General features: G+C 38.2%; 1 protein-coding gene across 4 annotated transcripts in view; it reads right to left on the bottom strand.

Annotated features, from left to right (window-relative positions):
* The window catches only part of PPP4R4 (protein phosphatase 4 regulatory subunit 4), a 110895-nt gene that overhangs the window by 20390 nt on the left and 64108 nt on the right, over window positions 1–26397 (bottom strand). For all 4 annotated transcript variants that reach the window (XM_047796130.1, XM_047796129.1, XM_047796128.1 and 1 more), the window contains 11 exons: window positions 24536–24642; window positions 23720–23827; window positions 17459–17580; window positions 15494–15616; window positions 13722–13891; window positions 13277–13396; window positions 10918–10995; window positions 9793–9876; window positions 8997–9179; window positions 3995–4100; window positions 2399–2546 (listed from right to left, as the gene is read on the bottom strand). In XM_047796130.1, the coding sequence (XP_047652086.1) occupies window positions 2399–2546; window positions 3995–4100; window positions 8997–9179; window positions 9793–9876; window positions 10918–10995; window positions 13277–13396; window positions 13722–13891; window positions 15494–15616; window positions 17459–17580; window positions 23720–23827; window positions 24536–24642 (1349 nt within the window). The remainder of the gene's footprint in view (window positions 1–2398; window positions 2547–3994; window positions 4101–8996; window positions 9180–9792; window positions 9877–10917; window positions 10996–13276; window positions 13397–13721; window positions 13892–15493; window positions 15617–17458; window positions 17581–23719; window positions 23828–24535; window positions 24643–26397) is intronic.

Below are 26397 nucleotides of genomic sequence, written 5' to 3'. Positions count from 1 at the left end.
GAGGATCCCGGGTCCAGGAGACTATGAATTAGGTAGCAAGAATATTGATGCAGAAAGGTTTTTGAGGGTCGAACTGGAGCTGCAGCTGCTGGCCTACATCACAGCCACTGCCACACGGTTTCTGAGCCACAGCTGTGACCTACACCACAGCTTGTGGCAACACCGGATTCTTAACACCCTGAGAGAGGCCAGGGATAAAACCCGCATCCTCACAGACACTGAGTCAGGTTCTTGGCCCACAGAGCCACAGTGGGAACTGCTGGGCAAAGCTTTTGTATTCAAAAGCCAGCTAGGATATGGTGTTGCTGGACCCATTTGTTTGGCTGGCAGCTGCCCAGGTAAGAGAGTGAGAACCAAGACAGATTGCTATGTGATCATCTCTTCCTCGGAAAAACCACCGAAATTCACAGAGCAATCGCCATCTTCTTCTGGTTTTGAATGGACAGTTTGCCTTCTCCTAGAGTCAGTGCTATGCTCTCAGTCACACAGGCTTGAGGAGAGGTGATCTCACTTCCTTTCAAACAATTTTTGTGAACTGCTTGATAAGTGATAGTTCATCGCTTTAGAAACTGATTTTCTAGAAGCACAACTTCAATTTGCAAATGCTAACAATGTGGGAAGTTCTAAAGAATTATATATAGGGTCTTTCGATTTACTTCAAATCACTTGCAATTTGCTTTAAATGTCAAGCCGAAGAAACCTCAGCTCTCATTTATATAGCACCAGTTCAGATGCACAAAATGCTAGAGCCAATGCAGTGGCACCGTCTGTATTTCCTCACCCTAAAAATCCAAAATCAAAACCAAAAATCAGCAAGCTCTTGATGAGTTCCCCTTAAATAATGCTCACAACATTCTTAGGCTGAGCTTTTCAACATCTTTTAACGATGCTTTTTGGTATATTTCCTCTCAGCGGTCACACCATCAGTCTATACTTTTTGCCTGGCCGACTCTTCTTGTTAAAAGGTATTAAATGAGAGTTCCCGCTGTGGCTCAGTGGGTTAAAAGCCCAACACAGTGTCTGTGAGGACGAAGGTTCCAATCCCTGGCCTCGCTCAGTGGGTTAAGGTTCTGGCATTGCCACAAGGTGTGGCTTGGGTTACAGAGGCAACTCAAATCTGGTGTTGCCCTGGCTGTGGTGCAGGCCTCAGCTACAAGTCCGATGGGACCCCTAGCCTGGGAACTTCCATATGCCACAAGTGTGGCTGTAAAAAGAAAAAAATTTAAATGGTTACTTATTCACTACAATGCCCCTCAGTTGTTTATAAAAGATGCACATGTCACACAGCATGGAAGGAGCATGAAGCTGGGCTGCCCTGTGAAAACTCGGCTGGTTGCCCTGTTCAGGAAATCTTCGCCAACTGACTGACTGTGCCTCCCACGGATCTGAGTTCCTCAAGTTCGGAGCAGGGGCATAGAGCACAAACACAGAAATCCAACAGCTGAGAGTTGAAAACTCTGCAACTCAGGATGTAAGTGTGCTTCAGGTCACGAATAGTACACAACGGTTAACGCGGTTAAAGTTCATGTTATGGATGTTTTACCACAATTTAAAAAAATTAATATGCACATTTGGGGGGAACAAAAAGGCAAAATATATGTATTCTTTTCTTCAACTTCCAAGCAAGCCATTTTCAGGCCTGTTTCATCTAACTTCACAGTTAATTAATCAACTCCAATGAACATTTACTAGATTTTGAAAATGCGACACAGCTGAACAAAGGAAAAAGGCGAGAAAAAGATTTGGAAGCAGCTCTACTTCTCTGAATAAATGGACAGGTCTTCCCCAAGCCAACTTCGAGCTATTTTTTTTCTTTAGTCTCAGAAGATAGCTAATTTAATCAAACCCATTCGATCTTCTCTTGATGCCAATATGTGTATCCAAGTGGCCAGAGAAGCCTGCCAGTCTGGCTGTGATCACGGCTCTGCCAACCCAATAAACTAAAGACCCGAGACAGTGTTCAAGGGTGACTTTTCAGAATTCCTATTGTGGCTCAGTGGTAACGAAGCCGACTAATATCCATGAGGACTTGGGTTCAATCCCTGGCCCCTCCAGTGGGTTAAGGATCTGGCATTGCTGTGAGCTGCAGTGTAGGTCTCAGACTCGGCTCAGATCTGGTGTTGCTGTGGCTGTGGTGTAGGCCGGTAGCTGCAGCTCCAATTCAGCCCCTAGCCTGGAAACCTCCATATGCCTCAGGTGTGGCCCTAAAAAAAAAAAGGACAAAAAAAAAATGGTCACTCTTACAAGTCCTCCTGAGGCTCAGTTAAGACTAGCAAGAATTTCAAAACAAGTATAAATTCTTTACTCAGATTAAGAAAACACTTCTGTATATATTCATTATAGTAGATACATAAAATATACAATTTAATCACATTATTTTCTTGGATTGGTACCATACCTCACATTTGCTACTGGATCATGTGTCAGTTCAATAGCAGGTAGAAAGAAATATTTACAGAAAAATGATTTGGAAAAGATCTCTATAATAAATTCACAGGTATCCAAAAATCGGAGTCTATTCCAATAACTTTTTCCTTGGCCCAGTTCTAGAAACAACAATAAAATTATAAGTTTAATTTTCCCTACATGAAATTACATGTGACAGAATCACAAAGTTCATGATAAATTAATACCCACAATTTGTTCAGCAAAAACAAGAGATAAGGGGAAAAAAAATCATATGGCCCCATTTTTGTAGATCCTCAAATTAATGGCACCTCAAACAACAGAAAAAATATTAAATATTGCATTCAATTCCATAAGCATTTATTAAGTATTGAATGAATACATCTACTATTTTTGATTACCCACTATGTACTTTATACACAGTTATCTCATTAAATCTGGAAAATAAATCCAATGGGATGAGCATATATGAATTCCTCCCAAATGATAAGGATACTGAGATTCAGAGAGGTTAAAGTCACGGAGCTAGAAAGGACAGAGCTCAAATTCAAATACAGGTCTACATGACTTCAAAATCTTTGACCAGTGAAATTGCTGTTTTTTCCTCCTCTTCCTCTTGTTCCCTTAAAAATGCTTTGACGTCAAGTCATACATCAACACAGTATTACTGAAAATAATTCATGTCAATATATAAAGGATAATTTTTTCCCCCTTACTACACAAATGTTCAAAAGCAAAATCCTTAATGCAATCTCCACTCAAAATAAAACATTCTAAAATGTGAGGTCCTACCACTGAAAAATGAAAATTAAAATACAGTAAAAAAAAAAGGAAAGATTAAAATATACTAAGCATAATTTCTCTTAAATGGAAATTTATGTACTCTAATTTTTGAAAAGCAATGATCCATGATTAAAATGGTAGCCTCCTATAAATCAGAAAATCCCATTACCTGTCTGTGCTGGACAGCAAAATTTACTAAAAGCATTAAGACACTATGGTGAAAGCTAGTCCATAATAATTAATAAATTTACTAAGTATATACAGATGTGCACTGCTATTTGTATAGGTAACACTTTAACAAAAGGTTTGTCTCAGTTTTATACCACAGCAAATTAAATTTGCATTTGTTAACTGATAATTTTTTAAGACATTATAAACCACCTAGGCTAACACGATTCACATTTGTGTGTAAGATCAAGTCTATTCAAAACCCACAATCTGTAATATTTAAAATAGGAATATAAACAAATTATGAGATTCACAGATATTTACTTATATTTTAATTCTGAACTGTATTCATCAGGATAGAAACTAGGCTTTCAGCAGTTAAGTATACATATTTTAATTTCTCAAGTGTAGAAAGTCACAAAAAGCATTCAGTAGTTATGAGTCTCATTCACCACAGATCTGATCCTAGCAAAGATTTCTAGAACAAACCAAAAAATTAGCCTACAGAACCCAACACAAACACACTCTAGATAATTACCAACATCAGCCTAATTATTCACGGCAAAATGGTACATAAGTCCGATCTAACTGAGGCCAACCAGTTCATTTTTCTAAACGAGAGACAGTGATTACTTACGTTCGATTAATTTTTGAATGACTTCATGTCTCTGTTCTTGTTTACGATTATAACGGAGAAAAATGCATAGAGTTCGTGAAGCTGCCTTTTGCACAGGTAAGACATTCTTGAAAAAAATAAGAGAGGTAATTAAGCCGGCCTAATAGCATATATTCTGAATAATTTGGCCCCACCCATCAATTTTAAGTTATTGGCTAAAAGTCAATGCAGTGTTGTCTGCCTCTCAGATCACTGTGGAAGCATCTTGATGATTTAACATTATTATCACCCAGGCAAATCAACCCATCTATTACACTACAGAGTTAATATAACTTGGCATGGTTATTTCCAAATCATCCAGATTTGACTATATTTTGACTCTCATTTCCTTGCCACTTCATCTTCAGTGCTATTCTCCCCAAATCACCTCGGCTGCCCCTGGACCCTGTCATTCACTTATTCAACAAACGTGCTAGAATGTGCGCTGTGTCAGGCACATCACCAAAAATCTGCCATTTCTAAAATACAAACTCAGAGATCCCACAAGCAGGTATACTTCAGACCCCTCTGGCTTGGTTCTGTCTCTTCCACCTCAATGCCTTTCACTGAGATCCCTGATCTGTGACACAGGTAAAGCTTAGAATCCAAGGGACATCATGCCAATTACTCTTACCAGTGGTTTTAACTCCTCTGTCCTTTGAATTTCTGACATACCCCTGGACAGAACCTTAAATCTAAATGAATTCAACCATCCATCTTGTCTAGATTTGCATTCAAACTATGTATTAGTGAAAAATCTCTGTCGGGTACAGTGCATCCAGTATAAATTCATGTCCACCATCCTGACGTATATATAAATATTATAATATTCAATTCTTAAAGATTCAGACTATTACAGTAGACTTCCTTGAAATTCAAGCATAAAAACTATACACTGCTGAGAGAGTACTGCCTGCTACCTCCTCTCATATTTCATATACACTATGTCCATTCTATTGGGTACCATTCTGTGTGATGTTTTTAACTTGTTGAATGTAAAAAAAATTTTTTTAAAAAGAATACTATAAATTAGAACAGAACATTTAAGAAATGCACATAAACAGAAACATCCCTGGAATTAAGGAAAATGAATTTTAGATAAATGAACTAAATGAGAGGATGTTACTCTTTTCTTTCATTTTGTGTATACTAATGGAATGTCAGATGCATAAACACTAGTCATATGAAAATACACAGACTCTGTACCTCAGTATAAGGTATCTCTTGGCCCAGAGATCAAAGATAAAGGCAATTATATCAAAAATAAGTTAAAGCCAGCTTAAAGAAGTAATGGCAATTTGAGCACACGAATAATGACTGCAATTGATTAAAACATTATGTAATATAACAAGATAAGCCAAAAAAACAGAGACAAAATCAAGAATAAAATTCACTTGGCACCAATGGAAGCAGCTAAGGCACCAACTCCTAGCTCTGAAAATTGATAATTAGAGGGAAAGCAATAAGACTTTATCCTCTCTTTTCATGAGGAAATATATTTTAGGGTAATCCAATTACCCACATAAATGGGGAAAAGCATCTTTCCTCAGAAGAAGGCCATCAAAAATGTAGAGGAAATGGAGTTCCCATCATGGCTCAGTGGTTAACAAACCCAACTAGGAACCATGAGGTTTTGGGTTCAATCCCTGGCCTCGCTCAGTGGGTTAAGGACCTGGCGTTGCCATGAGCTGTGGTGTCGGTCACAGATGTGGCTTGGATCCTGTGTTGCTGTGGCTGTGGTGTAGGCCAGTGGTTGTAGCTCTGATTCGACCCCTAGCCTGGGAACCTCCATATGCCATAGGTGCAGCCCTAAAAAGCAAAAAAAAAAAAAAAAAGTAGAGGAAATGACAGAAGTTTAAAAATGAGTCCTTTGCAAGTTCTAATGAGAGAACTGATTCAGGCAGGGGTCATCAATGGATTCAAAGACTGACGCGTACAAGGCCGGTGGGAAGCTGGGTATTCAGAGTGTTAAGCGTCAGCTTCGGATTACAATGCGGATCACAAGGAGAAGACACAACTTCTCAGGGGACTGACAGAGTTGTCCCCACCTGCACAACCCCTCTTAGCTCCCTTATGGAAGGACAGCCATCCAGATGTGATTTAACACAAAACACCCAGCAGTGCTTATTAAGGATTCTTGCCAAAAATGTTTAGCCTGAAACCCAGCGAGCTCTTATCAATGGCCAGCTTAGAAGAAATATGGAGAGCAGATAAACAAGTTAATTCCTGAAGCCATTCTACAGGACACCTGATTAAGTCTCTTCCACAACTCAATGGCATGAAAAGTAGGAAGGAGAGGGAGAAGAGGAAATGTGCTCTGGATTAAGAGAGAATTCAGAGATGGAACAAACAAAGGTGACGTGTAGACCTCAGCTGGATGCTATAGATGCTGCATGGAAAAAAACCAATGTCACACACATTTGGGGGCTATTTGGTAAATCTGATTATGAACTTTAAGTGACATTAAAGAATAACTGTCCATTTTGTCAAGCATAATAATTGTATCATGATTACACAGGACAATGACCTTTTTCAGAGATGAATATTGAAATGGATGGAGATAAAATATACCTGTAATTTAAACTTTTCAACACAATGAAATAGTAAAAGAGCATGGCAAAATGTTAACGACTGTTAGATCGAGGTGATAAATTTAACACCTGGATGTAATCTAAGTGTGAGAGCTCCTTAGAGTTGTTTCTCCGCCTTTCTGTAACTTTAAATTTTTTTTATAACAGCAGTGGGGGGGGGGGAGTTAGTTTACGTCATTCTTCTACTCAAAACCTTCCAAAGACATCCCCTGTGACATGGAATACAATCTGCATTCTCCTCTGTAGCCTTCACGCATCTGCGTGCTGTGGCCCAGTCACCCCTCCAGCCGCATCTCTAACAACCTCCGCACTGGCTTCTTTGCTGGTCCTCACTCCACCAAGCACACCTTCATCCCGCCTCTGCATTCCCTCCTCCCTCTGCCGGACCACCTGCCCTTCAGCCCTCCAGGTGCTCCCTCCCTCACTTGGTCCAAGCTCTGCACAGAGCACACCTGGTCAGAGAGGGCTTTTTCCTGACCACTATATCCACAACACCATCCTACCCCCCAACTCTTTCTTCCCTCTACGCTGCTCTTTAGTTCTTTCTTTTACTTTTCAACCCTGATGTACTATAAATGCATGTGTGTGTTTGTTGTCTGTCTCCTAATAGAATTCAAAGTTCCATGAGAACTGGTCCTTTATCTTTTCCATTCATTACTATGTTCTTTGCATCCAGAATAGCACTTGGCACCTAATTAAGTGCTCAATAAGTTTTGTTAAATGAATGACTGAATGAATATTATGACCTTCAGATATGAGACTGAAAACATAAATCTTTTTTCCAGAGAATATCGAAACAGGATACATGTTTTTTGATCATGGAAAACGTGCTATAGCAAATCATGTGTGTCCTTTTAAGTGTGGGACAGCCTCCTTGCTTTAAAAGAAAACATGAAGCAGGAGTTCCTCTCTTGGCTCAGTGGAAATGAATCTGACTAGCATCCATGAGGATGCAGGTTCCATCCCTGGCCTTGCTCAGTAGGTTAAGGACCCGGTGTTGCTGTGGCTCTGGTATAGGCCAGTGGCTACTGTTCCGATTCAACCCCTAGTTTGGGAAAGTCATATGCCTCCAGTGTGGCCCTAAAAAGGCAAAAAAAGAAAAGAAAGAAAAAAGAAAACAAAGCAAATCTCTCAGCCTTAAAAGTATTTTGTTCACACTATGGTGTAAACCATTTCTCTTTCCTAATAAGAAAGGCTAAAAATATGGAATAATTATGCATTCTTAGCTTTCTAAACACAAAGATGCCTACTAAGTAATTAGCTTGAGGCAAACAATTAAGATAAAATTTCATAGCACTTATCACCACCTCTTACTCTATTAATTTCATTTTCCTATTTATCACTTCCCATACCACCACCACTTTAAAGCCAAGGTCCATTAGAGTAGGATTCTGTCTCGTGTATTCCTACATCCCCAGCTCTTAGGACAGTGCCTGACACACAGCAGACACTCAAATAACTAACTGCTGAGTAAAATAAGAAATTCTACTTTCATGTGAAAATTTTTATGTGGTACGGTCATGCGTTATCCTCTGTTAAGAAAGTTATTTTTGTCAATACTATTTTTAAGATTATTTCATCTATAAAATAACCTCCAAGCCCCAGGCTTTGCTTTGATGCATGAAACAAACTTCATGAAGAGGTGTTAATTCATAAGATAGGTGCTTTTTCTTTTTTTTAAGAGTTGTCACAACTGTAATGTCATTTTTTCTCCTTTTAATCTTTGAAGCTAAAACTGATTTTGAGTTTTTGAGATGGATCGTATATTTCATTATTAATAGTCGCTAAAACACACACATTATGCAGAACTCTTATATTTCAAAAAATGGTAGCAGGATGCCTTATTCAATGTACAGTGAAGTGCAGGTTAAACAATCCTCTGGAAATTTTTATGAAAAAAGTAGACAACTGACTCTATGGGGACATTTGAGTACAAGTCTTTTCTCCCCGCCCCCCTGCTTTTGATTTTAATTTTGAGGTTATCCAGAGTTGGGCGTTCACATTTTTGTATAAATTTTCTGTTACCAGCTACTGTTTAGGAATGATACTAAACCAAACTAACATTAAGGGGCTTGAAGGGATACCCTTAAGGCAAAAGGGCCTCGCTGAGCCATGACCATGAAAGGTGCCCATCAGAACAGAAGGCACCCTGCACTTGAGATCACTGCCTCCTGCCCATCTCTCCCCTGCACTGAAGCGTGCTGACACCCTCCCTGTGCACCTCTCCCTCCCCGCCTCCAGATGGAAGCTGATCAGAAGGAGCAGCAAAGCTAACACTCCTCCAAGGCAGAAGGGCATGAACGGAGTTCGTTGCTGTACTTCAAGACAGTGGAGAATTTGCTTAATTCCAAAACAGTTCAAGAGAAAAATCAGATAAAAGGTATTGGGCTCACATTTGTCATCATGATTGTGAACATTCTCTGCAAGAAACGATAATAAATCTGATCACTTGATATGACGTGTGGGAGACAGGCGTATTTCTGGAGCAGCTTCTCATGAGTTCTCCACTTCAAAGAGGCTGCAGCTCGCTGCTCAGCTGCTGTGAGAGCCGGAATCAAGTCAGGCAGGGATGATAACTGAAGACGAAAACACATCAAGAGAATCCAAGATAATTAAGTCAGTCAGCTGCAGCACTCAGCCAGACTCTTCACTCTTAAACACACTGGCGAGGCAAAAGCTCTTGCTCATTTCTGAACTTAGGAGGCATCTCAGTTGTAACAGGGAGGTAATCGTTTAGTGAAATCAAATACTTTAAAAAAAAAACAACCTACAGGTAAAATTTGTGATTACTGGAAACAAAAGTTTGAAGGAGACTGGGAGTCACAATCCCTCTAATTAAAGTAAACTTTGCTATTTCACTGTCAGCAAACTTGGGCCTTCTCAATTCCTAACTTTTTGTCCTCATGGGTTGCTACTCTTGGAATAAGAATTAATGCTAATAAAAATGGAAAAATAATGAGAATAAACCCGAGGGACAATAAGTAAATGACTGTGGTCATTAACGTGAGAAAAATAGAGGAAATTCAAGCTGTTCAAACTCCAATAGACATTTACCAACCACCTTTTACTATGTACTAAGCACGATCTTAAATGGTTTCCATACATTCTTTCCACTGATTTCTCACAACAACTCTGTAAAGTAAGGTAACCATATGACATCCAGAAACTTTTTTGATAGATAGGATTTACCTTATTTTCTTGAACACTGCTTTCTCCACCAGTGGACATAAGTTCCAGAATTTCTGGAAGATGATCTATGAGAGCATCTAGTACCTTTTAATAGAGAGATTGATTACCCTTCTTGTGATGGCTATGTTTCCCTAATCTTAGATCAATTAACTACCTTTACCCGTCAATTTCTACAGAGAAGTAGTGTTATTTACCAAACGGCGTTTTGGGGGTTTCTGTTTTCTTGCTCTATCATCTTCTTGCTGGAGTCTTAGAAACATACTACCTTGATCAAACCACCTTTGAAAGGAGATTAGGGTGTCTGCCTCTTGATATTCTTCAAAGAGTGCCAAACAACAACCTCAAAAATGCCTCCCAACTTTTGAAAAGCAATTGACGTCAGATGACACCCTCAATGATGTCTCATGTTGGAGCGTTGAGATTTGGCAAGCAAGTAGTCATTTAGGTAAACATGATATACTAAAAATAGCATCAAAATTAAGTATTTCAGGAGTTCCCATTGTGACCCAGCATGGCAAGAACCCGACATAGCATCTGTGAGGATGTGGGTTTATCCGTGGCCTCACTCAGTGGGTTAAGGACCTGGCGTTGCTGCAAGCTATGGTGTAGGTCTCGGAGGCAGCTCGGATCTGGTGTTGCTGTGGCTGTGGGTTAGGCCTGCAGCTGCAGCGCCAATTCAACCCCTGGCCCAGGAACTTTCCAGTTCAAAGCCTCCACAAATATACTTCCCAAACAATGCTAAAAGAAATAAAAACACATAAAATATGACATGATTAAAATTGTGTAAAATTTAAAAAACCTTTATATAGAAAAGATAGAAAATGAAAAAATATAAAAATATAAACAGTGATTAGAACTGAAGGCACTCTTTTGTGTGTCTACTTTTGGCATTTCTAAAATTTTCCTTAACAAATATATATATATGTGTTAAACCTAATATTTTAAAAATATCTTCCCTATTTCCAGTCTATGATAAAGTAGTACATTGACTTAAAGCTTCTGGGGCTAGTAAGCTCTTAGAGTTCATGCAATTCCCCCAAAAAAGAAAGAAAGAAAAAAAGGAAATTGCACTGATATATTCAGACATAACATAAAGAAGTAAAAGCCAGAGTAAGAAGATATTACCTCCAGTGATTCATCTTGTAATAATGTTATTAGTTCTTTATGTATTAAATATACTCCAGAATTCAGAAGTTTAGACACCTAAAATACAGCAATAAAGTCTCTCAGAGTTGAGACTACTAGACATACGAAGGTTATAGTAACGATGAAAAAAATAATCCCTATTAAATTTTCTTCTAAGATGAGATTTGGTTACAACATAATGTAAAATTAGATTTCTAGAAGAATAACCAGCTTTTTAGTCTGCTTCCTGACATGTTGGGGTCTGTGGACACAGAGGGTGGGAAGGGTGCAGAGGGCGGGAGGGGCAGTTAGCCAGTCATCACTTTCCTATCACAAGCGATAATAAGCCCATGGATGCCTCTAATTCATATTTTAAAGTCTTAGAGCAGCCACCGGAGTCTTATAAAGAAGCCCAGCCACATAAGCATTCATCCCAGTGCAGAGCTCCAGAAAGGGCAAGTTCTACTGCAGGCCAGCAGCCACACAGGGATAGAGAAAACTCCTAAGCAAGCAAAACATCAAAGACTTCTCCCATCAAGGACTTCAAGGAGCAAGAGAGGAGTGGGGAGGGTCCAGACTAATCCAGCTCCTTTGTGAACTGTTGATTGTTTTTGTTTGTTTTGTTTTGTGTCCTCCAGATAAGCAATGGTAACAAATATACAATGGTACATTCACCAGTTACTTTAAATATATATATGTATTTTTTACATACTGAGTTTCTGAGTAAGGTTTATTTGAAAAAGGGGGTCCTAAGGTAAATAAGGTATTTTTAAAACCTTTGCTCTACAGGATTGTTTTGACTTGAAAGTATTTTCACAATATATTATTTTTTTTTCTGAAAAAAAAAAAAAGAATAAACTCAGAATATACTAAAGTAAGTATCAGAATCTACCAATAACCCTGGGACATTTAAGTCAACCAGTGTATTTTCATTATTTAAAAGGACAAACCTAACCTAACCATTCATTTACGGAGTAAAGTATCATTTTAACCTACCTACATGGTAGGATAATAGGTAAAAATACATGAGAATACAGAAACTAGCCATGCAGAAAATAGCTAGATTGATGTTTTCCAAACTCATTTCTATTAGTGAAATATTTTTGTATACATATTTCAATATGTTTATTTCTATGGTGCTAACATATTATGTCCAATATAAAACATAACAATAAAAGGACGAGATAAAAATGACCACAAATAGAAACTCATGTTGCATAAATATTGCTTTCTCATACTCTATCTCGTGCAACCAGCTCTGGCGACCACTGGTCTAGACAAATACAAGCATGCATGGTAACCAAGCCTAAATGCCTGCTCAATACATAAAAGGAGAGACGCAGTTCACTCAGCCAGCCAGTGTCCTCTGGCCTCTCCTCCTCCAAAAGCACATTCTTATACATATATTTACAAAGGTGACGTAACTGTTCAACCCTGAATTATTTAATTAATTATACCATTTAAAGGGACTATTTCCCAGATTTTGCACAATGAATAATATCATTTCACTCGCACCAGAAAAAATGTTATTCAAAAGAAGCAAAGACTATCAGCCAACAGCCAAAAGTGTCTTAAGCAACACTTCTAATGCTGCTAACCTAACAGTGCTGTGATGTAGGAACACAGCACAAGGAAGGGGATGAAATATTCCGAGAATAAGAATATTTAACATACCTTATAAAGGAAGGAAATATTTTATTAAGCCACTTAGATACTTTTATGTGACAGTCTTGAAGTTGAGAAGTTATAGTTCATACATGTTGACTGCAATTACAGCATACATGTAACTTAACTGCAATCACTCAAGAAACAGGCCCCGAATTTCAACCTCGGGAGTTAAAAAGTTAATTACATTCATCATAAAATTTAAATTCACTTTTGCTCTCACACTATGGACAGTTGTAATAGCTGAATCTAAAGGCTATGCTCGTGATCCGTTTGCTGTAAAAACTGTAAATTTAAATAAACAATCTTCCTCTCAATTTTCCATTTGTTTCAAGTTCCTAAGTTTAGGTGCAAAGTTAAATATAAACATGATAAAGCATATTAAAACTTGTTTTACTTCCAAATCTGCAACAACAGCCACATCCACACCATGTCTGGCTTAGTAGAGATATACTGAATGAATTAATACATGATAAATGAATATAATCCATGTAAATGAATTCTGAAAACATTCTAAACAGAATGATGGGAATGATTTTAAATTTAGGACTAGAATATGAAAGAGATATGGAGCCTATATCTTTTAACCTGTAAACAGAAATGTACGAAACATCAAAAAATCATCTTCTATACATAGGTAGACATAACAACAACTAACAACAAATGTAAAGTGGTATCACTTTTTCAGACTTACTTCATAAAAGCAAATAGCAATAGTGTATCTGACTGGTACTTCGGGGTCGTGACAAAGGCAGAAGAATGTAGAATAGAGTTCCATGTGAAAGTTTTTAGGATCCACAAAAACAATCATGGCCTGGTGCAAGTGGAAGGGAGATGAGAGGAAGGAGAGGAAAACATGCATCAATACCTAATAGCATCATCGTTTCACTTAAACTGAAACCATGTCCTCTGAATAATTTAGTTAGAAATCATATCTAGAAGATTCGAGTGCGTGCATAAATTCCAATGTATACCTAGAGATTGATACAAATTATACCAACATTTACTCAGCACCTACTGAGTAGGTACACCAGATATAATGCTAAGTACTAAGTGTCAAATATTTTTAATGCTATCTATTCACATATTTCTAAGTTATAATCAAAATGTTTATCCAATACAAATATATAATTTATTACCGGAAAGTTATAAGCACAGTTCTTCCGTACTGAAATATATTTCTTCTCCTGCTCTAAGATTTGGGGTGAAATCTGGTTTTCATTGTGTCCATTTTCTTGTTGCAAACCCAATGTACAAAGTTTCTTATAAAACTCCAAAAATCTCAAGTGTTGATCTGGAGTGAAAATTCCTAAAATAAATGTAAAACCTTTGTTCAACATTTCAATTGAAAATAAAAATTAAAAAGAGAGAAAGCAAAGTGCAATAAAAACATAATTGGAAACAAAATTTAAATAAATGGTTAGAAATTATAAATAAAAGCAACACTGAAGAAAGTATTGTGAAGAAATTTAACAGGTCTTCAGCCTCGTTTTTCATTTTAATTTCAATAGTATAAACAATGCAACACAAGAATTAGGCCTGTATTAGTTTCTGTATCATGAACCACAGTATGTACCACTAACAAGTTACTACATAATAATATAGCGGCCATTACTGCTATTTACTTATGGTAAATATTCTAAAGTTGCCTACAAAAAAGACATGCACATATGGTCTGCAGAAAAGGAGCTTAAAAACTGAATCTGAAAGATGGCAAAGTAAACTCAAAATATTTTTTGTCTTTTTTTTTTTTTTTTTTTGGCCTTTTCAAGGGCTGCATCTGTGGCATATGGAGGTTCCCAGGCTAGGGGTCTAATCTGATCTGTAGCCACCAGAGCCACAGCAATGTGGGATCCAAGCCGAGTCTGCAACCTACACCACAGCTCACAGCAACGTCAGATCCTTAACCCACTGAGCAAGGCCAGGGATCAAAGCTACAACCTCATGGTTCCTAGTCAGATTCGTTAACCACCGACAGGAACTCCTCAAAATATTTTTCATCGAAAAATATTTTTTGATCAATGGACTAGTTCCATATTCATATACTCTCTTAGGGAACTAGGAACTCAACTCATCAGGTATTGCACTACTTTTTTTTTGTTTTTGTTTTTTTGGGGGGTTTTTTTGTTTTTGTTTTTGTTTTGTTTTTCTAGGGCCACAACCCGCAGCATATGGAGGTTCCCAGGCTAGAGGTCTAATCGGAGCTGTAGCCGTGGGCCTACACCACAGTCATAGCAACACCAGATCTGAGCTGCGTCTGAGACCTACACCACAGCTCATGGCAACACCGGATCCTTAACCCACTAAGTGAGGCCAGGGATCGAACCCGCAAACCTCATGGTTCCTAGTCGGATTCATTAACCAGTGAGCCATGATGGGAACTCCACGTATTGCACTACTTCTTTTCAACAGCCTAAAAAAGTCTAACAATCCACATAAAAATGTTTTACTATGCTAAGTTGTTACATAATTAATGCTTGCATTATTTTAGTAAGTTAGAAACTGAGTAATATGTTCAAAATGCCAAGAGTTACAGGTACTATTTTATTTTCTAAGCTTAACTACTCATGATATATTAATTATTCAACAAATAATAAGGACATACTTATTATGCACCAATAGTTAATACACATCACTTTTGTTATCATATACAAACTAATACATACAGAAAATATTCAGAAATGTAAAGGGCTATGCCTACCTCACTCTGTCATTATTTGTTCATATAAGTTCTACTAGTGAAAAAGTCATTTCTGTGTTCAAAATCATGCTATTAAAATTCTAGAATCTCTTTTAAGATTTTACACACTTAAAGGGTAGGTTTTACAACTGAAAAGCTGAAGTTTAGTGGCTAAGGTTAAAAAAGGGGAAAAATTATCTATAATCTTGAAATTCTTAGGATATACCATACCATACAGCCCATGGCACAGTTTTCCCAAATGGAAAGATAAGGAAATAAGAATTGATTCATCTGCTTTGAAAGATTTTTCGCAAAATGATTTCACCAAGGGAAGTATAGTTTGACTTCTGTCATCTGGAAAACAAAGAACAAAATATACTTTGGATCCAGTTGCCAACACTACATATGTGGAAATTAATGCACATACACAAATTCCAGAGAGAAAAATTACTATGTTCGTCTGAGAGTAACAGAAAATATATCTGAAAACAATGATGATGGAGGAATGACATAAAGAAGAGGTGAGAGGAGCGTGCAGGCTGGGGGCTCTGGACCTGACACAATGGGCTACAGGGAACAGCCTGTAAAGAGTGACGATAAATTAAAAAACTGGAATGGATGAGGTTTTGAGTCTGAATAAGTGTGAGAAGGCTAACACTACTCATATGTCAACAGGAATTCTCTTTTGCATACATGCTGCATTTTACCACTTCATTTTTGATTGATGTTAAGTTAGTTATATGACATTCTGTATAATGAACTTCTTCACGTTTATTTCTTAGGTGACTCTTCTTTAAAAAGTGAATCGATTCTCTGAGTATACCTGCTTAGGTCATAAGTTTCTGACATTAACAATATTTAAGTTTTGATTCCAAATACTCCCTGAATTTCCCACACTTGTCTTAAACTTTCAGAAATGAACTGCTACCTTACTAAGGGTCTGACCATACAAAGCACAATCCTGTGACAGGCTTATTGGTATTATTATTACTACTATTAATATTATCATCAGCTTTCAGTACTATTATCTATTTTTGCTAAATAGCATTCATTTGACATTTATTGGCTTTCTCAGCAAACAAGCATTATATGAGTAACACAGGTGGAAAGATGAACAATAAGCAGTCTCTGAACTTGAGAAACTCAGACCAGCAAAGAAGTCAAACATAAAAAATATCATAAGACAATGTGATCACTATGGTATAAGGCAGAAGTCTGCAAACTATTTTTGCAAATATTCTAGGCTTTGTAGTTTATCTGTGGCAAGTACTCAATGCTGTCGCTTTGGCACAAAACAGCTAGAGACAATACATAAAAAAATGGGCATGGCTGTGTCCCAACAAGCTCTATTTACAAGAACAAGCGGCCATGGGATTTGACCCACAGGCCACAGTTCACCAACCCCTGGGATAAAGGGATTTAGAAAGATGTCATTTATCAGATATTGCTATTTTACTCCTCCAGTTCATCAAACGGCCTAAATTATTCTTCTGTAACAACTCTACGTTGTAACTGTCCGCACTGCAATAATCTCTAAGAGGCTCTCCTCGTTCAGTTAGAACATTTGTTAATTCAAGTCATCATACAATCACATAATAGTGTTTTGCATTTGAGTACTTGACATTTGCCCTTCCAAATGTCATCCTATCAAAATGGTTAAGTCGCACTGATAAGCCAACATCCAGCATTAGGCAAGAATCTAGTCACACACTCAGGACAGCAATTAATTGTCTTTGTCATTTGATTTGTACAACATTAAAAAACACCTCCTTACCCAATCCCACCCAAATACCGCATCCCAGATTTCTCCTCCCATGGCCATGAGGTCTAGCATTAAAATACTGAGAGGAAACAAATTTAGACATTGCTTTAGTCAATTAGTTGAACAAGTTAAAAGCTAATCACAAACCAACCCAAATTCTCAGCCCTACACACTAGTCAGTTAAATGCTGATTCGAGCAAGAGAGGGGTATGGAATATGCAGCAACTCCAGGTGCCATGAGGGTAAAAGTGGCAACAGAGAAGTCACCAAAAGAGAAAGGACCACAACGACAGGGAGAGAAAGGAAGCCCAACATTCATCATGAAAATGAACAGAAGAAATTCCATCCTGCAGTTACCCGCACTCTGGACAGTGATACAAAACATGGAAAAACAGTGCTTTCACAAGCAAAGCTGTGTCCACATGAAGATTTACCTGTATCAAATATGTCGAGCAGATTAACCAAAGTTTCAAAAGCTGCCAGCCGTACACTGCTGCCTTCATCCCTAGAAAGTTCTATTAATTCAGGGAGCACCACACTTTTTGTAAGTTCTGTCCTGCACAATAAGCAACAGAGGACAATAAATCAATAAATCTTTAGCAAGAACTTACTAAGAACAAGCCACTGAACTAAGTGCTGCAGAAAATAGGAAAGGTCATAAAGATATGGCTCCTGTTTCCCAGAAGCTTGCAGTCTGGCTGGGAGAGCATGGGAATACAAGCATAAGAAACATCAACAGTAAAACTGCATAATTACTCACACAACTTACGCTACTGGCTCAACATATACTCACTGAGTGAATCTATTTCTCTGACAACTAACGCAGTTGAGCAATGAGGTTGAATATATGTTTATTAGCCACTATATTCCCTCTTTATGAAATGTATGTTCATTTCCTTTGCCCATTTTTCATATAATGAAAGTTTCAGGGAACTAAGGCATTATGGTGGACCTATACATGTGATACAAATATTTTCCCTTTTTCATCAGTTCCTCTCAGCAAACTGAACCGTAGGTGAGTAGTTTTTTTAGGAAGCTCTATACCGCCTAAACGAATGCATTTAGGAGAATATCTTTCTCTTGTCTCATAAGTGAATTCTGCCCCAACCAGAAGTATATGGAGTTTATGTTTAAGGACAGCCAGTTTCTGTGATCTTTGTAGGAATTCAGTTTTATCAGTCTGGATGCCAGTAATTACAATCTAACCCTTTCGCCATGTCAGAAGGGGATATAACGCAGGGTCAGGAATAATATGATAAATGAAATGGGCCAGCGTGCCCAGATAGCCATCCAGGAATTCTGGGGTCTGGCTGTGTGGTACAAACCCACCCAGGTGCTGGCTGTGATTTGGGATCATCTGATGGTAGCTGTCTGCGCCAGCTAAAATACTGACAATGATCCTGGGTCCTATGGTCAGCCAGGACAGCAAAAACAATTCAAGGAAACTTCCCATTTGTTTGTGTCTTTCCACTGGCCTCTTCTAGGGAGACTGGGTCTGAAGAAATACTGCAACCTACTCATCCCCATCTCTCTTTGCACAAGATGAAGTTGTCTCCAGTGTTCTTGCTCAGCCCTCCCTTAGATGCTCCCCCTTCAACAACAGGCTTCCAAGCTGACAAAAGACAAAAATGGGGCAGAGGACAAGAGCCAACCATCAATCCCATCATATCTGAATTCTACAATCTACCTCTGACAAAGACAAGCATAGGTCTGCCTTCTGTCCCTATTAGTTTGTATTTATCATGTGGTATATACCCTTCTGTGTCTGGCTTATTTCCCTTAACAGGCTGAATTTTTTTTTTTTCTTTTCCTTTTTTAGGGCTGTGCCTGTGGCATATGGAGGTTCCCTGGTTAGGGGTCGAATCAGAGCTGCAGCAACGCAGGATCTGAGCCACATTTGTGACCTACACTACAGCTCACAGCAACGCCGGGTCCTTAACTCAGTGAGTGAGGCCAGGGATCGAACCCACATCCTCACAGATCCTACTCAGGTTCCTTAACTGCTGAGCCATGACGGGAACTCCCAACATACTGATTTTAAGATTCATCCAGGAGGTAATGTCACGTGCACCCGTCCTCCATTCCCTGTCATTGCTGAATGGTAGTACTGCAGTGTACAGACATGCCGCATTATGTTCTCCGTTCACCTGTGGACGGACATTTGCATTGTTCCAGTTTGGGAGATCACCAGTACAGCGGCTATAAACTTGTACCTAAAACAACTCTTGGTGTGAACATGTATTTTCACTGCTCTTGGGTAAACACGTCAGGGTAGAATGACTAGGTCATATAGAAGATGCACGTTTAAGTAAACACCAGTCAGTTTTCCAAAGTGGCTTCCACCAGTTTACATTGTACAGTGCAGCCCACTGGCACCTCATCAGGTTTCCAGCTATTCCAAGTCTGCATCAAATACTTGGTACTGACAGGCTTTTTACACTACACATTCTAGTGAGTGTATAGTTGTATCTTAGTATGGCTTTAATTTGTGTTCCATTTATGGCTAACAATGTTAAGAACCTTCTTATGTTTTTTCTTTCTTTCTTTTCTTTCTTTCTTTCTTTGGCCGTCCCGCAGGATACAGAGTTCTTGGGCCAAGGATCCAATCCTAGTTGCCACCTACGTCACAGCTGTGGCAACACTGGATTTTTAACCTACTGTGCCAGGCTGGGGATCGAACCTGCATCCCAGCGCTCTAGGGAGGCCACTGATCCTGTTGTACCACAGCATGAACTCCTCTTTTTGATCAGATGTTATAGCTTCCTTTGTGAATATCTATTTTCAAATACACTGTTCATTTCTTAACTGGATTGTTTAAGAGTTCTGTGTCATCGAGTTGTAATAGTTCCTCATACATTCCAGATACAAGCTTGATATATGTACTGTGAATATTTTTTCCATTTGGGCTTGACTTTTTGTTTTAATAAAGTTGAATTATCACATTTTTCCTCCATAGTTCATGACTTTAAATAATCCTTGCTAAATCCCAAAGCCACAGATATTTTTCTCCTGTATTTTCATCAAGAAGCCGTATAGTTTTAGCTTTATATTTACGTTTATCATAGATTTCAAGTTAGTGTATGGTGAGAGATGAGAGCCAACGTTCAATTTTTTTCTCTTATGTATCCCAGTACCACATTTTGAAAACACTTTCCTCAATGAATTGCTTTGACACTCTATTGAAAAATCAATTGACCAAGTACACGTGAGTCTATTTCTGGATTCTCTCTTCTTTTCCACTGTTCTGTATGTCAATCCTTTTACCAACATTATATTCTTTTGACTACTGCAGTTTTATTATAAGTCTTGAAAACATGCCTTTACCTTTTTTTTTTTTTAATCTCTTTGGCTTTTTCAAGTCATTTGCACTCCCATATAAATTTTAGAATTAGCTTTTCTACAAAAAAGCACAATTTTGGTTGTGACTGCGTTGAGCTGTTGATCAGCTTGGGGAGAACTGACATTTTAACAATAGTACATCATCAGGTCTTCCAATCCATGACTATGGTATATACCTGTTTTTGAAAAGTTCTCATAACACTGTTCTGTGGTTTTTCAGTGTAGAGTGTAGAGTTTTCAGCATAGATATTATGTATCTTTTGTTAAGTGGAATTTTAAAATTTTCATTTTCTAAATATATTCTACTAGTATATAAAAAATACAACCGATTTTTGTATATTAACTTGTAATCTGAAACACCCTCAAATCCCATTTATTAGTTCTAACAGTTGTTTTGTAAATTACTGAAGATTTTCCATGTAAACAGCAATGTCATCTACAAATAGAAAACATTTTAGTTCTTGCTTTCAGATCTTTAGACTTTCTAGGGTTTTGTTTTCTTGCTTTATTTCAATGGCTAGATCCTTCTTTCTGTACAGTATTGAATAAAAGTAATGAAAACAATCCTTGCCAGTTCTTATCTTAGAGGCACAGCATTAAATATCTACCACTACGTATGGTATTAGCTGTAGGTTTTTCACACGTGCCCTTTATCAGATAAGGAAGTTTCCTTCATCCCTAGCTTTCTGAGTGTTTTTACCAAGAATGTTAATTTTGTCATATTATAACGGGAGGATTTCCAGGTTATCTTGTTCAGTACATCACCATAATTAGAAGTTTGATCAACTTTTCAGAAGTATGTTCTTTCCATTCTGAGTGCTATATGTTTTTCCTTTCTAAAGGACCTTTTTGTAGATCTCATGTTTGTTTCTTTTTTCTCCTTAGCCATCCCTGTACAAGAAGTCTGTCAATACACTTGTTTTCCTATAATGATTGCTTATGTCCTCTTTACAGTACTATTCTCTATTAATCTGATAGTCTAAGAATTGTCCATTTTGATCCTGAGCTGGTGCACCATCCATAGTGGCTTCCTAATGTTTTGCAGCTTTTATTTCATACGGATGTACTGGCTTGAGAAGAATCTCTTAATTCAGCTCCCTAGTTATCTTATTAATAAATAATAGTGCTCATTTCTGGTTAAACTGAAGTGGTCAGTAAACCTTCCGCTCCTAGCCAGAGCAAACACAAAATTACAAGCTCAGTTCTGTACCGTTCTTGGGCCTCTTTCCTGCACAGCTCAATCGCAAACGTCTTAGGAATGTGACTCCTGGTACAGTAGGTGGGGGACTCTCTCTACCAAATCAGTGCCAGTCTCTGAAATTATCTTTCTAATTCCTTTCACCTATCTCAGGGTTTCATCTAGCCTGGAGTATATATAAGAAAATTTCTCTTGGTACCTATCAGACCTTAACAATATTTCTAATTTCCAATGCTGAAAGGAAAAAACTGTGTCCCTCTCTTTAATTTTATGTATTTATCAAAGGGAGAATAAAGGATATATTCATGTCTTAGTAGTTTTCAGTCAGCATCACATATATTCCTACAATTATGTCCTTAAATATATGTAGGAACTCAAAGTTAAATAAATATATGTACAACCAAGCAAAATAGTCTCTTAAGTGCACTCTAACTTAACAAGCTAGGCTGATTCTGGTTTTACCTGTTTAAATTAATCCTTAAGCAATAACTGTATATTAAGTTTCAGAAAACTCATCAACTGTGTCAAAATTTCAGTGACAAAAAAACAAATACAGGAGTTCCCGTCGTGGCGCAGTGGTTAACGAATCCGACTAGGAACCACGAGGTTGCGGGTTCGGTCCCTGCCCTTGCTCAGTGGGTTAACGATCCGGCGTTGCCGTGAGCTGTGGTGTAGGTTGCAGACGCAGCTCGGATCCCACGTTGCTGTGGCTCTGGCGTAGGCCGGTGGCTGCAGCTCCGATTGTACCCCTGGCCTGGGAACTTCCATATGCCTCGGGAGCGGCCCAAGAAATAGCAACAACAACAACAACAACAACAACAACAAAAGACAAAAGACAAAAAAAAAATACAAAAAAAACCCAAAGAATATTCTCCTAATAGGCTCTGATCTTGGTTAAGGGGCATAGACCTGGACAAGACTGAGTTAATTTTGGTCCACAATGATCTAGAGTCAGCCTAGACTCTGAAGACCTAACGGAAAGAAAGAAGCTGGTTCTGAGATCAAAGTTAAGGAACTGATTACTCTGTTGAACTGCTCAACTTCCACACACTTAAATCCTACTCAGCAAGAGAGGACACAGGACACTATTCTACCCTGAATTCATATATGACATTCTAACATCTTTCTAAAGCCTTAAATACTGGCCCAGATTTTTTAATTAGCAATTGTATAAATGGCTATCATGTATAAACTGTACGAACAACCTGAGTGTCCCTGCCTGTGAAACAAGGAACCAGGTGAAATCAGTGCAATTTCTAGCAAAAATGACAGGTTCCAATGTTTTTTGTACCAATTTAGGATCCAAAAAAAAAAAACAACCTCTGCTTTCCAAGATGATTTTTAGATAAAACTCCCTTTCATATCATATGTATAACTTGACATGAGATTAGTTTTTATAGGTGAAGGGAAGGGACTGCCTGCCTCACCCCTCTCCTCCTGAGTGTCACACACCCAAAAGGCAAGGAGACCAACACAGCAGATGGAGGAGGCGCAGAGCCTCAGAGGAGACCAAGACTTCCGTGGAGCAGCTCCCATCCGAAATGGCCGATTTCAGCCAAAAGACATGCTACAGCTATCATCTAAGTATGGATATATTATATTCCAAGTACAGACATTTTTTTCTCTTCCTGGATCTAAGTGTTTAGAATGATACCTAAGTAATCAAGGTGAGAGAGAAAGAAATTAATATTAACTGGGGAGTTCCCACTGTGGCTCAGCAGTAACGAGTCCGACTAGTATCCAGGAGGACGCAGGTTCGATCCCTGGCCTCACTCACTGGGTTAGGATCCAGTGTCGCCATGAGCTGTGGTGAAGGTCACAGATGCAGCTCGAATCTGGCGTTGCTCTGGCTGTGACATAGGCCAGCAGCTGCAGCTCCAATTAGACCCCTAGCCTGGAAACTTCCAAATGCCAAGTGTGGCCCTAAAAAGAAAAAAGAAGAAATTAACCTGAACTGAATGCCTACCATCATAATAAACACCTTTACTCTTATCTCTTTTAATACAAACACATCAGAAGGTATTTGTTGTGTGCATTTTTAAAGGTCATATGAAGCTCAGCCCTTCAGTAGCATCCTTTTAGGAATACCGAAGTGAACACATGTGGTCTAACAACCCAGAAATAAAAATGGGACACAGAGAAGTGGAAGTGTACTTACCCAACGCCCTGAGCTATGTTTTCTAACTGCCGACACATACAAGATCGAACTTCGTATTCTACATCTTGACAGAGCGATTTTACCAAGGGAAGTATTTCTCTTTTAATGCTTAGGGAGGGAGGAAAGAAACATGCAACATTTTCAAAAAATTGCCATACAAATCTTAGCCTAATAATCACAAACATACTTTAAAATAGAACTTTATAGTTTACGATGTGTATTCACTCCATGCTATTACATACGGATGTTATCCGCTACCTTAAAATTATGTGTAATGACTGGCTCTTTTTAAAATAATGGTTAATTTCAAGTTGGCAGCTAAAATATAAGATAAAAGGCTATAGGCAAGTGGAATATCTGATTCTAACAACCATTAACCAAACTACTTTTCAATTTTATATCCTACTCTTACGCCATAATCACACAAAATTCCATTTGTTCCACTTGGTATTTATCATCTGGGCAGAGAGTGGCATATAAATAATAAATATTCTCTATAAAACCTCAAAATAAGATAAATTATTCAAAATAACAAATTCAAAGCAATAATGGAAAAAATCCAAAATCTATCTATGTCACGTTTGCCAATTTTTGAAGTCTATAAGATAATATCATTTTATCCTCAAAACTACACTAGGTATGTGACAAAGAAGAAATTCATCTGAATAAGTAGACTTATGAGAATTCTATATCCTATAAAGTTAAAACAGCTAAACTGTATACAGTATGGAATAATATAAATTTAATTATTAATCACATAGTTTTATACATTTTAAATTACTTTAATGTAGACAAAAATTATATACAAATACTCACGCATGTGCATCAAATTTGTTGGTCAATTTTCCTAAAATTTTACAACTAACTAAACGAGACTGGACTGTTTGGGAAAGTTGTGCCTTGGAAACAAGTGGATTCAAAATCTAAATAAAAAAGATTTAGAGAACGAATTCATAAAATGTTATATATTCTTGACACTAATTTAAGCTATTTTCTTCAAACAATATTAACATCCCCATTTTTTTTTGTCTTTTTGCCTTTTTCTCGAGCTGCTCCCGTGCCATATGGAGGTTCCCAAGCTAGGGGTCTAATCGGAGCTGTAGCCACAGGCCTACGCCAGAGCCACAGCAACGCGGGATCCAAGCCACGTCTTCAACCTACACCACATGGTTCCTAGCCAGATTCACCAACCACTGCGCCACAACGGGAGCTCCCCCAAATGTTTTTAAAAGAACCTCAATTACACTTTGATGTACATGGCTGCTTATTATCTGGATTACTTCTGGATTTTCAAGGTAAAGATGATGATAAATTATGCAATCAGGGAGTTCCCATCATGGCTCAGTGTTTAACGAATCTGACTAGGAACCATGAGGTTTCAGGTTCAATCCCTGGCCTCGCTCAGCAGGTTAAGGATCCGGCATTGCTGTGAGCTGTGGTGTAGGTCACAGACATGGCTTGGATCTGGTGTTGCTGTGACTGTGGCGTAGGCCAGCAGCTATAGCTCCAATTAGACCCCTAGCCTGGGAACCTCCATGCACTGCAGGTACGACCCTAGAAAAGGCAAAAAAAAAAACTTTTTTAATTATACAAACAAAAACTGTCAGGCACAAGAGAACTGAGTGAAAGCTTATGGTGAATTCTCTAGTGATCTGTATGCATAGGTAGTTGTGAAACACATATTTTCAAAGGAAAAAAGCAAATTAGATACCTCGTTTTTTTTTGTTTGTTTGTTTTTTGCTTTTTAGGGCCACACTCGCAGCATATAGAAGTTCCTAGGCTAGGGGTGGAATAGGAGCTACAGCTGCCAGCTTATGCCACAGCAACTGGGGAGCTGAGCCATTCTGCGACCTACACCAGAGCTCATGGCAATGCCGGATCCCTGACACACTGAACAAGGCCAGAAACTGGACCCAAATCCTCATGGATACTAGTTGGATTCATTTCTGTTGTACCACAACAGGAACTACCACTATCCTTTAATTTGTTTTTATTCCATATAAATTTTTATATTTGTCCTGAAGAAGAAAAACATTATAATTTGAATTAGTTGTAAGTATTTATAACTTATTATAACTTACTTACTATAACTTATTTATAACTTACTTAATAGAGGTATTTATAAAATACTTAACAGACATATTTCTCTTTTTTTTTTGTCTTTTTAGGGCTGCACCTGTGGCATATGGGGGTTCCCAGGCTAGGGGTCTAATTGGAGCTGTTGCCGCCGGCCTACACCACAGCCACAGCAACATGGGATCCAAGCCGTGTCTGCAACCTACACCACAGCTCATGGCAACGCCGCATCCTAACCCACTGAGCAAGGGCAGGGATCAAACCTGAAACCTCATGGTTCCTAGTTGAATTCATTTCCGCTGCGCCACTACAGGAACTCTCTGTATTTCTATTAAATAATTCCGTCATTTGAATACAACAACCCAGCTCTGATGCTATATTGTGTGTGTGCTGGACACTTGAACACAATAGCCGGATAGAGTGCAAAGAACTATGAAGATCAGATCCTGATTCTGGTCCACGCTTACTATTTATTTTTTTGTTTGTTTAAACCTAAAATTTATTATTTTTTTAAATGAAATGATTTTTTTCCCATTATAGCTGGTTTACAGTGTTCTGTCAATTTTCTACAGTAAAGCAAAGAGACCCAGTCACACATACAT

This window comes from Phacochoerus africanus, chromosome 9 (genome assembly GCF_016906955.1).
Source record: "Phacochoerus africanus isolate WHEZ1 chromosome 9, ROS_Pafr_v1, whole genome shotgun sequence".
Classification (NCBI taxonomy): Eukaryota; Metazoa; Chordata; class Mammalia; order Artiodactyla; family Suidae; genus Phacochoerus; species Phacochoerus africanus.
The sequence above is the reverse complement of the archived record's forward strand: the minus strand, read 5'-3'. Positions and strand labels throughout refer to the sequence as shown.